General features: G+C 23.4%; 4 protein-coding genes across 4 annotated transcripts; 1 reads left to right on the top strand and 3 right to left on the bottom strand. All coding sequences in view use genetic code 6, as the record gives it.

The window, feature by feature from the left end:
- Positions 1–450: 450 nt before the first annotated feature.
- Positions 451–5,820, top strand: TTHERM_00069700 (hypothetical protein; the record flags this gene model as incomplete). The annotated part of the gene is made up of 1 exon (XM_001007807.2): positions 451–5,820. The coding sequence occupies one exon, from the start codon at positions 451–453 to the stop codon at positions 5,818–5,820; it is 5,370 nt and encodes a 1,789-aa protein (XP_001007807.2).
- Positions 5,821–6,356: 536 nt separating this feature from the next.
- Positions 6,357–8,842, bottom strand: TTHERM_00069710 (hypothetical protein; the record flags this gene model as incomplete). The annotated part of the gene is made up of 7 exons (XM_001007808.2): positions 6,357–6,526; positions 6,590–7,277; positions 7,432–7,917; positions 8,017–8,161; positions 8,212–8,314; positions 8,381–8,529; positions 8,589–8,842. 7 exons carry the CDS (start codon positions 8,840–8,842, stop codon positions 6,357–6,359), a joined length of 1,995 nt encoding a protein of 664 aa, XP_001007808.2.
- A 721-nt stretch (positions 8,843–9,563) lies between these two features.
- On the bottom strand, positions 9,564–10,893 carry TTHERM_000069709 (transmembrane protein, putative; the record flags this gene model as incomplete). The annotated part of the gene is made up of 3 exons (XM_012795560.1): positions 9,564–9,908; positions 10,020–10,805; positions 10,888–10,893. 3 exons carry the CDS (start codon positions 10,891–10,893, stop codon positions 9,564–9,566), a joined length of 1,137 nt encoding a protein of 378 aa, XP_012651014.1.
- A 524-nt stretch (positions 10,894–11,417) lies between these two features.
- TTHERM_00070720 (WD domain, G-beta repeat protein) lies at positions 11,418–13,681 on the bottom strand. The gene is made up of 3 exons (XM_001007810.2): positions 12,484–13,681; positions 11,944–12,258; positions 11,418–11,894 (listed from the first exon to the last, which is right to left on the bottom strand). Exons 1-3 carry the CDS (start codon positions 13,616–13,618, stop codon positions 11,500–11,502), a joined length of 1,845 nt encoding a protein of 614 aa, XP_001007810.1. The 5' UTR covers positions 13,619–13,681; the 3' UTR covers positions 11,418–11,499.
- Between the last annotated feature and the right edge of the window lie 182 nt (positions 13,682–13,863).

Genomic DNA, 13,863 nt, shown 5'->3' with positions numbered 1-13,863 from the left:
TGAGAATTCAAAATTAATTAGATTTCTAATATTTAATCAAATTTAATATTATTTGTGAGTATTTTTTATTATAACTATAACAATCAAATATTTGCATGAAAATAGGAAATTTTTCAGGATATTTTTAGAAAGATCAAACAAATTTATTTCATCTATTTTTAAACACCTTAATTTATGATTTGAAAATTATTTTTACTAAAATTATTTTGTTAATTAATTTTCTTGAAATTGTTGATCAACTATTAGTGTTAAAATGAAAAAGATTGAATTTTTATAAAAAAATGACCGTTATTAATTATTACACTCAATAAAAATAGTAAAATTCAAAGTAATAGATTGTTAAATTTCAAACATTTCAAAGTAAATAAATTAAATTGAAGAAGAAAACAAATAAATAATAAGTATCTATTAAATTTATCTTATTTAATTAATTTAGCAGACTGAAATAATATGTTAAGAGAATTGGATTAAAATTAATTCTATTAAAAAGGTTTAATTTAAATGAGTAACCCTCCTCCATAATCAGAGTAAGGGACATAGCTGTAAAATCACCCTTTAGCTAGAAAAATACCAAAGTACAGGGTTGAGAAATATCTAAATTTAAATGGTTAAGACAAAGAAAATCAGATGCTTGAAAGCTACATAAAGTTTTAACGGTAAGGAGAAATTTCATAGTAAATGGCTAACTAACAAAAGATTTAGAACTAAAATCAAGTTAATTACCAATAAATGATGTAAAATTTCACAAGTTGTGGTAACATTTAAATGCAAGAGAGAGCAACTTTCGGATAAAAAGAATCATCTGCTTTTTAAAATTAGAATTACATCAATAAAGATAGATAGAATTCTTAAGATCCAAATGATTCAATTTTATGCGCTCAAAAGAGTTCATCTATCAAAAAGAATAATAGTTTTAGCTATGAAAAACTTGATTTAAAGTCAAAAATTGAATAACCTTATCAAGTTTTTAGCGCTGAAGTAAAAAGTTGCAAGTTTAGTAATAGACCTAACAGCTAAGATTGGCTTTAATTCGGTAATTAGTAATAATAATAAAGATATGATGTAAAAATTGATTCAAATGACAAGAAAAAAATAGCCAAAAATCTAAATTTTACAGATTCTTTTAATATCTCTCAAATTTTAAAAGATAGCACTAATAATTTACAAAATATCCCGAAGCAATCATATCAATAACTAAATTAATCATTCCACTCAAACTCATCTCTAAATGGGTCAAGGGCTATTATAACTGAAAAGCCTCCTCTAAATTAGTAATTCTAATAATAATAATAATAATAATAATATCTTTAATATCAACAATAATAACAACAACAGTTGTATTAAATTCCCATTCAAAATCCACCATAATAACAGGATTTAACTAAAAAAAGATCAAATTCAATGACTTAATCTATAATCTCTACATAAAATTCTCAGCAATCTTTAAGGATTACCCCTGCTATAATGAATTAAATGTCTCTTTAACACCAATAATAAATATAATTATAATAACAATAACCTTTATAATAGAAATAATAACAAATAAAACAGTAGGAAAATAATTTTATTAGCCAAAATTAACCTAATTAGTAATTTAATATATATTCTCATAATATCCACTAGAGCCAATCTGAAAATTAGAGTTTTAATGATTCTAATTTGAAATTAAAAACATCAAACTTCTGTAACTTAAATAATAGTAGCAATTCATCAGCTTAAAAATAATTTTAGACAAACAATCCTAATATATAATAGAGTTCATAATAATAAATCATATAAAAAAATGTTTAGGAAGAAACCACTCAAAACAAACCTCATAATGGGAATAGCAATAATAATATGGATTAAAGCATGATGTATAAGAGTGTGATCAGTTAAATAAATGAAGATTTCATCAGTAAAGACAGTATGAATCTTTTGCTTCATGAAGAAGAGTTTATAAATTAGTTCAAAGTAAAAGTAGATCAAGAAAAAAATAGCATAAGGTAGAGCTATGATTTCATAATGAAGCACATTTATGATTAAATATCCATAGAAATGAATAAACAATTTAGTCAGTTAGACAAGTAAATTGCTGACTTTACTGATTTATTTTAGAAATTTAAAAGTCATGCTATTGAGTATAAGAATATTTCAACTTCGATTCCTCCACTATCATCAAACTTAAAAAATGTTTGGAACAGCTGTATATTAAGTAATATTAATAATTACATCCAAGAAGGATTCAATAATAACTCTAACAAATTGCAAGATAATAATCTCTACGATATGATTGATTGGGAAGAATGTCTTAAGGCTAAAGTCTAGCATTAATAGTAATAACATCAATATTAATAAATTTACTTTTAACAAAAAGAGTTGCTCCTATAAACAGAATGCATTTGTTAACAGATATATTCTTAATTGCAAACTAATAGAGTTCCTTAATTTAAAGATTAATCACTTAATATTTTCTTCAATATTGTTGATTTGATGAAACCACAATAAAGTAAAAATTTTACAAGCAATCAAGGATAGTTAAATCCACATCACTTATTAGATAATAAAAAGTAAAATCTAAGGGAGTCTAAGAATAACTCTCTTGATAGAAATGCTGTTATTAATACTGAATTTTCTCCTGAAAGAATGGGCTTCAGGTAATAAAAAACATAATAAAATACTGATAGCTAACTATGTTTTGATGGATAAACATAGAAAAATATTTGTAATACAAATAATATAATGAATTTAAGCGAAGTTAATTCTAAAATAACTAAAACAGATGTTGAAAAGTGGGACACAAACTAAATATTTACATAGATTTAATCAAGAAAACCATCTATTGATGAAAAGAGCCTGGTATCTGCATTAAAAAAAGATTTCAAATAATTTGAAGAAGAATAAACAGATTCTCTTCCGTTTGACAAATTAGTAAAAATGTAGAAATAACAATTACAAAAGTATGGAGAATAGAATAGTTAAGGAAATTTAAATGAAAAATATAATAATAAAACAGAGGAAAATTCAAATTTAGGAGACACTGAACGCTAATCACTAAAAATAATTGCATAAGATTTTGTAGAAAGAATAGATTCTTACAAGGCTCCATACATGTTTAGAGATGAAGATTAAATTGCTGTCTTAGAGTCAAGTGAAAATATTATTTCAAACTATTTGAATGAAAATGGAAAGAGCTAAATGGATTCAAACAATTCTGTTTAACAACCAAATGCTGAAAAAAGCTAACAAAATAAGAAATCACGTAAAAATAGTTCTAGGAATGGAAAGTTAAGTAGCCTATCAAATAATGGAAGTAACCGAAATTAATTGTTTACTGATAGAGAACAAGAATTCTAGTTCGACGATCAATAGGATTAGTTTAACAATACTTATTCGATTTAACTTAGTGTTTCTAGAATAAGTAATTAAGAAGTTGATTAGTTGAATGAAACTATTAACAACTTAAGATTACTAAATGAATCCTTCTAAAACAATAACCTTAATGAAACGCTTATGAATCTTTAGCTTATGAACACTTAGAATAATTGCTAGAGCAGCAATAACAACAATCAAAATAACAATAATGGTAATAATAGATTAAGCTTAAAACAATTATTAGCCTAGACAAATTTATAATTAGCACAATAACTAAATATGAACAATCAAAAAACAAATAACTAAAATCCACCTCCTCCACCACCTAAATAATATAACAATTTAAAATAAGAAGCAATTGATGGCAATAAAAAATAAACTTAAAAGAAACAAGAGGAAAATACTATATTCAGTGAAAATGAGTTAAAAAAGTTAAGAGAGCAGCTAAAAAAAGACGATTCTCTTGATGATATATAAATAAATGAAAATTACAGTAAAAAAAATATAGATTCCCCAGCTTATAATCCAAAATTCTTCTAAAGAAAACTGAAAAACTCCAGAGTTAATTTAATCTCTTTGCCAAGTTCCAAGACAATTGAAGAGAATAATAATGATGATACATCTGAGATAGAATCCAGCTAATATTCTACTTAACAAAATCCAAAATAAGAATAGCTTTATACTGAATAAAAAATGAATATTTATGATCCTGCTCATATAAATTTACCTCTTTCTGTAAAAAAAGAAACAAATTAAGAATTGTAATAAAATATTTCAGAATAAAATAAAAAATTATCTCAAAATTAAAAGACTTAAATTGATAGCTAGAAGAACTTAGAATCAAGAAATAACTTAGAAGATAAATTTAATAAAAATAATAACAATATTTTAAATTATAGGACAAATTCTCATATGGAAATGCTTCCTCCTTCATAATACTAAAATACTAAAAAAAATTATAATGAATACAACTCTGTAGATCAAACAAGAAAAGGATATTCTTGCGACTATGATTCCTAAAGAAGCAACTAAAGCCTAACTGCTAAAGAAACCTAAGTATCAAGCGCTTATGCTAGCAATTTCGAAGGTTAATCAGTCATGAGTATAATGACATCCAAGAGAAGGTTTGATTCTTTAACTCGAAATCATTAAAATTAAAATAACTCTTTGAATAGCTAATCTTAACCTCCTCATCCCTCATATAACATAGAATTTGAAGGATATGTCAAATAAAAGCAAAATCATACTGATTCTTTCTAGCGTAGCAGTTTTAGAATGAATTCCTTATAGAGTTCCAGAGCAGAAAAAATTAATTCAGTTTAATCGCCAAGAAACACTTAATCTAACATGGAAGAAGAAGCACAAAAATATCTTGAATTTAATCCTATTTCTAGTGATGGATATTAATTCATCAAAAGAGACATTTAGAGCATTGACATTTTTAAGCCAAAAACATATTCACTTTAAAATGGAGAAAATATATTGCAGTAAGAGTTGAATTCAAAAGGAATACAAGTTATAAGTTGTTTATGGGTAAGAGAAAATATATTTGCATTTGCTACAACAGATAATACTTTACTCATTTACGATACTTCAAAAGCTAATAGTGAAAACTTATAAGAACAATAATTATCTCTTAAAAAATTCTCTTCTAAAGTACCAATACATAAGATGGTAAGAGTAAACGAATAAATTATAGCGTTGTCATCGAAGCAATCTTAAAATATTAAATTATTTGATATCGATAAACTGGATGTTTCTCTCCAGTTAATTGGACATAATGAAAATATAACTGAGATGACTTTTATCTAACCAAGTGTATTAGTTTCTACAAGCTCTGATGGATGCATGATAGTTTGGTAAGATTTTGTTATAACTCATAAAAAGCAAAACAAAAATGAGATTAAATTTATGTCTGCTATGAATAACTTATCTAGACTCGTCTGCATCGATAGTGCAAACTAAATTTTAATATATCAGTTGCTCTTCAATGAAACTAAAAATAGATTGTGTGAAATAAGAAATGAAAAAATAATTAAAACTTGCTCAAATATTTCATCAATTAATACTTAATTTTCTTCTAATAATATGCTTGCTTGTGGCACAGACGAAGGTATCATAAGAATCTATGATATTGATGATGAAAACGTGATTAAAATTATCAAAGTAAGTTTATCCTAAATTTAAAATTTGCTTTTGGTTGAACACCCTGCATAGAATTACTAAAATATCAACTATATTTTAATAGTTGGAAGTTAATCAGATGATGATTTAGTTACATTTTCTAAAATATCAAATAGTAACGATATAATATCTACAAATTCTAAATATAGAATATCTAAAGAATATTCATCCAACAATTATTCAACTTTCTTTATCTAAAACCAAAATTCAAGCAATTTATAACTGTTCACTCTAGATTAATCTACATCATAATTCTCGCTCTGGAACATGAAATTCTCATGATATTTTTCTGCTATAAAATACACAAATAATTAATTTTATCATAATCTATAATAATTAAATTGCATTTGCCTTGTAAATAAATTCGTCTCTATATAAAAAATATTTGTTTAAAGACTTTAATATACTAAAAATATTTTTAAATAAATAGATTTCTTTTGTAAAAAATTTTTTTTTTTTGATTTAAATTATTTTTTTAGATTAACTATTTATAATAAATGAATGTTCTTTTTTCAAAACAAGATTCAAATTATTTATCACTTATCAGCCTCGTCTAATCTATGTCAAAATTATTGCTCTAAATTTCACAATAGTCACTTCAGCTAGTTTGTAGTGATTAAATTGCAATAGTTTAAATATTTTATCTTTTTTAAAAATTTAAATAAATTTGGATTCTTCTACAAATAATTAATCCACTTTTTAAATTCAGTTGTAAATTAATTTTTTAAATTAAATATTTAATACAAAATAAAATGATTTAGGTATTTACAAATTTTAATAAAAATTAACTGGTTTAATTATTTTCAGAACAAATTTTATCATTGTTTTTATACATTTAATAGCTATTTAAATTATTCTTTATCAAAATAAAAGGTGGAGAATCCTTTAGGAATATATTGTGAATTTGATCTTTATAACACTTATCTGTCAACCATTACTTCAAATCCTAAAAAAGATAGAATACTACCTACTTCTTATTCTTTTTCACCTTTTGGTTAGTTAAAATTTAATAAAATAAAAATAAATAATATTTTAAACTAAAAATTAATACCTACAAAAGTAATCAACCCACCAAACGAACAAACAGGATACTCACACTAATCTAAATTGAACTTTTAAACAATTTTACCCTGATTTGATTATGCTCCAGCTTCATAAACTTTTCCTGTTGCTGAAATAAATTTTAATTTATCAATATATCCTTAAGAAGACATCATACACTCTACTTATTTCAGATAGTCTACTTATAGCTATTTATTACTGTTGCTATTATTGCTATCTGTTTTATTATTAAAATCAAAAACAACTTGATTATACTCGTTTTTATTGTCAACTACCATCTTTTGTCCTTCTACTATATTTTCGTTCACCTTATAAAAAAACTGAACACCATTAATAGTCCTTTTGTTTGTCCAAACAATCACTTTTATTATTTTTGAATGAAGTTATTCTTTCAAGATATTTCTATCAGTTATACTTCTAGTACAGCCATGCTATTTTCCCATAATTTCTTTCTTTATTCTTTATTTCTCCTCTTTTAATGGTAGTAACTATGCTTAGCTTTAATTAGAGTTTACCTTAGCAGAACTTAGCCTAATTATGTTAGGATCTTAATTTTCCTTCTAATGTTAAAATGAGATATCTTTTGATATGATATTTTATTTTTTATCTCTTTTTTCAGTTAAACTGTTATCTTAAGTTTTTTCGATATTGCTGATTGGTTATAAATTTAGTAATCCCTATTTCATATTTAATAATTAATATAATAATCTTTATTAAATGCTAATTTATTTCTAAAACTATTTTATTTATTCCTCATTAAGAAATAAATTAAATTTGTTTTTATTGTTTAAATTTTATTTAATTATTTTAATTTTCAAAATGAGAATTTACTTAAGATTTAATGACTGAAATAGATTTATTTACTCTTTTATGTTAAATAATAGGTTAATTTTCTTATCTAGGAAGATGTTTTAATTCTTAGATTTATAATTTTAATTAGCTTATTTCTTTATCTTTCAATTTGACAGCTGCATTAAGTTCTTTAATTTATATTTCATATTGCTTATAGTTAACTTTTTTATGAGGAGATTAAATATTTTATGAATTATCTTATGAATTTTTATTTATTTCTGTTAAAACATTTTATGGGTTCGATTCTACTTTTTTGGATATATGGATTTTTTGTAATTCTTCTTTTAAATTTTATTTGGTGCTTGATGAAATTCCTAAATATTCACAAATTTCTCTAAATTTCTACTCTAAATCAACCTGATATTCTTGTTTTTTAAGCATCTATTTCTACTAATTATCTAACAAAGACTTAAGCTTCTTTATCTCTGAGTTTTAGCAAACAATCTTTTTTTCTTGATCGTCAATCTAAATAAATTTATAAATTGGTTAAATAATTCTGAGATGAAATTTATAAAAATTTTTATCTCTAATGAATGAAAATATTTAAATATAATTCAAGCACACCTTTGTAATGACATCTATTTGTTTTGACTCTAAACTATTATTTTTTTCAAGCATTCTCTTTATGTTCTCAAAAGCTTTTATTTCATCTTATTACTTTTGTATAAGTTACTCCCTTTCTTTCAGCTACACTTCTAAATTTTATATCCTATTTAGTATAAATTTTGAATTAGGCATTGCATATTTTATTAAAATTACATGGAGGGAGAGAGCTTTTCTAATTTCTATTATAAAAATTTATTCTGCTTTTACAAATATTCTATTTTTTTGTACGCATTTTCCAATTCTTTCTGTACGATTGCTATTTAAAATTAAAATATAGGTTTTCATATATAATTTTTGATGAATAATTAAATTATTTATCTACTTATATCCTTAGACTTTTATTCTAGCTCCTATTTGGCCTGTACCTTTTTTTATTACTTGTCTAATATATCAGTAAGTTTTTTGTTTAGAAATCTCAGTTAATCTGTTAATTTTTTATTTTATTCTTTTAATCCTACTATGGTCTTTTCACTATTTATTAGTAAAATATCATTATTATCTTATTTATAACTTTGTTTAAAAGAGCCTACTGATCTATTTCTTCAGTAATTGGAGTTAAATACAAATTATATGGATGATAGTTATATCTATAATCATTGTGAAATGAATTCAACTGCATTCCTTCAGGAAATGCTTTAGAGTTATCATTATAAGTTTCCTGTGTATCCTAATCAGTATTAGTTGTCTCTTCTTGCTTTTTTTCATCCAGAGAATTAGAAGAGTTAATATCTTTAAACTATGCTTATTCATGAGTTTAAAGAGTGCCTTTGTCTTAAGAATCCATTATAGTACTCTATTATGCAAATTAATTATGAAGTTGTGATATCTTTACTTAAAAATTATCTATTGAAAAGAGTTATTTTTTAAAATATTAATGAATGTTTAATAAAAAAACTATTAAATATATGATTCAAATTCATATAATTGATCATACAAACAATTTTAATATTATTTTTTTTCAATCCTTAAATGCATTGATAAACATAAATGATTAATTTAAAATTTCAAACGTTTGGATATTTATAAAGTTATTAAAAACCCATAGATATCATATTAATTAGATAGTATTTATAAAATCATTTAACGAATATCTAGCCGATTAATATATTAATATTATTTAAATTCATAAATTCACACACTCTTTCTCATTATTTATGTATAAATAAAATTTTAATCCCTTACCTAAAAAATGAATGGATTTTTAAAAATTAAAAAGTAATAATTTTATTTCATTCATTAAGAAAATATTGCATAAATAATACATATTTCATCAAATAAAGAAATACATAAAATTTTTTAATAAATTTTAATTAATTAATTTATTTATTTACAAGCGAAATGTGGGCAAATATATAAATTAAAAAGTAAAGAGTTTGAAATATTTAATATAATTTTAGTAAAAATACTTTTGATATTAAATAATTGAATAAATACATATGGTTAGGTATTAAAATTATTAACTGATATCAATTTATTAATTTGTTAATTCCTAATTTACTTTCAATTCAATCAACTTTATTATTTTTCAATTTATTTTATTTTTTTAACTATTTCTTAATCTTTTTCATTTATTTTAGTCTTAATTTGAGTGGAATAAAAACAATAAGGCAGTATATTGACAATAATATTATAGCTATAACTTTAAATAATTCAAAGGTTTTTTGTTCAGCGAATTGATCAAGCAGAATCCACGTGATTGAAATAAAAATTGCAAATAACTAAAAAGCCTTTTAAATATAATTTAAATTTGCTTTAATAATATTTTTATCAAAGTAAACAGTTTTAAAAGGATTTTCTTCTATTTTTTCACTGACAATTATCACTCTCTAAGATATTGAGTCAAGGGAAATCTTTTTTTATTGTTTAAAGTTTTATTAAATGCATATATGAGATTTATTTCAAAATAATGAGGTATTCTAATTTATATAAATTTTAAATAGAAATATATTATAAAAGATTACTTAAAATGTAGCTTTAGATTTAGGAACAACTTTATCTATAGAAAGTTCTTATTTATACAAATATAAGATACAAAATATACTTGAGAGACAGCAACAATAGGAGATTAGGTATTCTTGCTCAAAATAATTTGCAAGCTAATTCAAATAGGTATTTAAAGCAATTTATAAAAACAGTGTATTTAAACAGTAAGACCACACTCTGTGTGAGAGATATTATTTTAGACAAGCAGTAGAAACACACATTATCAAAAAATAAGCTTATATAATTGCTATTGTTATAATGTAGAAGTTGATATCTTTACTAAATCCATCAATAAAATAAAGTACTGATGAGAACAAACCAAACTTATATATTAATTTTCCTATTTTTTTATGCAACTTTGTTCCATACTTATCATCAATCATGCCTTCAGAGTATATATTGAGGTAGCAAGTCCCTAAAATCATGCCAGTATTTACGAAATAATTAAGTAATTGCATTAAAAATAAAAAGATATTATCATTTTTTGTCTGAACTAAAGCAAGTCCAATAAAACGTTTGTTTTCGCTCAAAATTGCAGCATAAATATTTTACAGAATTATTCCCACTAGTGCTAAAGTTGTTACTATTCCGACAGAAAATTTAAAATTATTTGACAAAACATTTTCCCTTTCAATACTTAGCTTTCTTTGTGATTTGTGTAATTCTTGAAGGTACTTCTCATCTGTAAAACTTTAGTTGTATTCAAGCAAATTTACTCTATTGAAAAGGGTGAGAAAAAAATTATCTCTATGCAAAATATCTCCCTATTTAGTATTTATAAATTCAACAATAAATATTAAGTTATTTTTCATTGTTAAAAGCGAGAATAATGTTGTAAAAACTTACTTTCATTTTCAGAAATAAGAGAGTTAATAACTAAAATTAATTTCAAAAATCAGATTGTATTTTTTCGACTAAATTATCAAGATATCATCTAAAAATTAAACAAATTATTTATTATATATGCTAAAATTTAATTATTTGTTTAACAACTATCTATAATGGATAAAGGATAAACACCTCATTTTAAATTGAATTACTACCTGAAATTTTTAATTCTTTATTCTTTTAAATATTTGTACCACAAATATATAGAAATATATGATAAACCAAATACATTTTTAATTAAAATTTCATTAAAAATTCAAAAAAAAAATAATAAATTAAGATATTAATCTCTTTAGATTTGGCTTTTAACTTAAAGATTATTTCATATTAATATATTTAAAATAAAACCTTTTATTAATTTAAAATTATTGATAAACTCTATTTTTTATAAAATTAATTTGTCTTGTTTTCAAAAAAGATCTATTGAAATATACTTAATTCGTTTTCCCATATTTTTTATCAATAGGTTAAATTTTTTTAAAAAAAAGGAAGCTTATATTTTAATATTTAATTATTTTATCAATAAATTATTAAACATAAAATAAATATACAAAATCAGAAAATTAGTTCTCAGAAAACTTCTGTTATTAATAACTTTTTATCTTTTCCTCCTGAAATAATATAGTTACTGTAAAATTTCAAAGCCAAAACAGTATCTGTATGATCTGTTGAAGAGTAAATCAGTTATGAAGGAGTTGGATGATCATTTGTACTTAATTAGTAAATATCAAAATTAGTACCTCCTTTTGAAATTGCTAAAATGTTGCTACTATCTTAATGGAAAGCTATAGAATTAGTGTGTATCAAAGGGATTGTATCATAGATTATTGGAGGCCAAAATGTTAAATCATATATGTAGCAATTAGAGTAGTAATCATTTACACATAAAAATCTTTCGTTTAAAGATATTTTGACATCTCTGATACAACCAGTAAAAGGAATTTGATAAATTATATTTGGATTTGCTAATAAAAAAAATTTATAAATTTTGTGTTAGATTAAAAGATATTTTACTTCTAGCATTTTAGTAAATGTTGCACATATTATTTGCTGTGTTTACAGCTAATACATACCTCACCGTTAGATCAAAAGAAACAATGGGATGTTCTAACTTTATTTTATGAAGAATACTGCTATTTGCAGGAGCAGATACATCATATATGATCAAGCTTTTATCTAAGCTTGAAGTCACTAGTATTTTGTTATCTCTTGAATACTATATACCCGTAATTGCTTGCTAATGATCCATAAATGTTTTTAGTAAATTGTTCTTGTTTTTATATATTATAGACTGTGTGCAATACATTCTTACAGCAGAGGATTCACAACCTTTTTAAAATTTTTTATTTAAAAGAATTATTTTAAGCTTGCTTACATTTATTTATTTTGTTGATATAAATTCTAAATTTATTTTTAAAAGATTTAATTTCTTTGATAAAAAAACTCGGCTTTCTTCAAAAACCACAAATTTTGTAATTATTATATCTATCTATCAATCAATCTATCTATATGTCAACTTTAAACTAAATAAATGTTTTTAATCAATATTTTTACCTGAACAAAAGAAGAGTCCGTTTGGAGAAATACGAACAATCTGTACAGCTGATGAATGAGGGAGAGAAGCAAGTAGTTTTGGTTTTTAAAGATTTTTGTCTTAGATATCAAATACCAAAACTACAAATTTTGGTTTGCCACAACCAATTAGTAAGAATCGACGATCTTAGCTGATATCTACTGAGAGAATATCACACTCACAAAGTATTTAAGAGCGAACTGTAGGATTTGAATTTCTATAAAGATTCATCATATTTTCAATGCTAGTTTAAGAATAAGAATCATATCCTTCCAGCTGTATTTAATCGTATTTATGCACAATCTTAACCACATCATTGAAACAATCGATAGATTTTATTGCATTAACTTCCATTTAAAATAAATCTTATTGAGATTTAGCAACTAAGTGCTTTGCCTATTATTATTTTAATTATTTTAAAAAGCTATTATGTTAGAGCTATAGAGTGCTTAAATCTATAATGACTCTATTGATATCTCTGCTTTAGTCATTTTATAATTCTTCAAGATATTTTATCAAGCTATGCTATAGAGCTTTTTAAGCTTCTTTATAGGAGCTAGGCTAGGAAATTTAAGATAATGTTCTTCCTTTTATATTTTCTTCTTCATTATCTTCAATATTTGAGGGCTATTCTTATTTAGGTTCGTCTGCTTCTTCTTATTTTTAATCTTTTTAATCTTCCTAAGTTTCTTCTTCCTGACTTTTTTCAGGCTCCTTTCTATCATTTTATTAAGAGTTTACAAACCCATCAATTATCTTCTACTATCCTTCAATCACTTAATCAAGTTTAGCAACAATCATATCCTTGAGTTTTTAAAGTTATTTCATTCTTTCCAAAGCTTCTTAAAGCTCTTTCTCTTAATTTTTATGGTAATCGATCCTTTCACTGTCACTTTTTTCAACTTATATCTAAGTATAGGTTTTTTCATCTGAGAAATCGTACAATTTGTGAATAGGGATCTTATTGCGGCATTCGTGATTTTATTCGCTTAAACAAACACCACAAATGAGCTTATTTAACTTACAGTATGGATTCATGCAAAGTGAAATCACATTTTCCTTTGGATGAAGCTTACACTCAATTTTAATTTTATCAAAATAAATATTTTTCTTCATTTAAACAATGCTTTTAATCTAAATTAATTCTTATTTATTGCTTTTTGATGCTATTTATAAAATATATCTTTCTAAATAGTCAATTAAGAATAACATTTTTAGCGCAAATAAAATAAAAACTTAAACAACATCTGATGAATTAAGATATAAATTAATTTAATTTTGTGGTTATGATAACAATAAAATACTAATTACAAGTTAAAAAAATGTTTTTTATTTTTTTAAATATAGTATTTTTGGCATTT

Source organism: Tetrahymena thermophila, assembly GCF_000189635.1.
Source record: "Tetrahymena thermophila SB210 genomic scaffold scf_8254811, whole genome shotgun sequence".
Classification (NCBI taxonomy): Eukaryota; Ciliophora; class Oligohymenophorea; order Hymenostomatida; family Tetrahymenidae; genus Tetrahymena; species Tetrahymena thermophila.
This window is presented reverse-complemented; position numbering and strand designations above follow the sequence as displayed.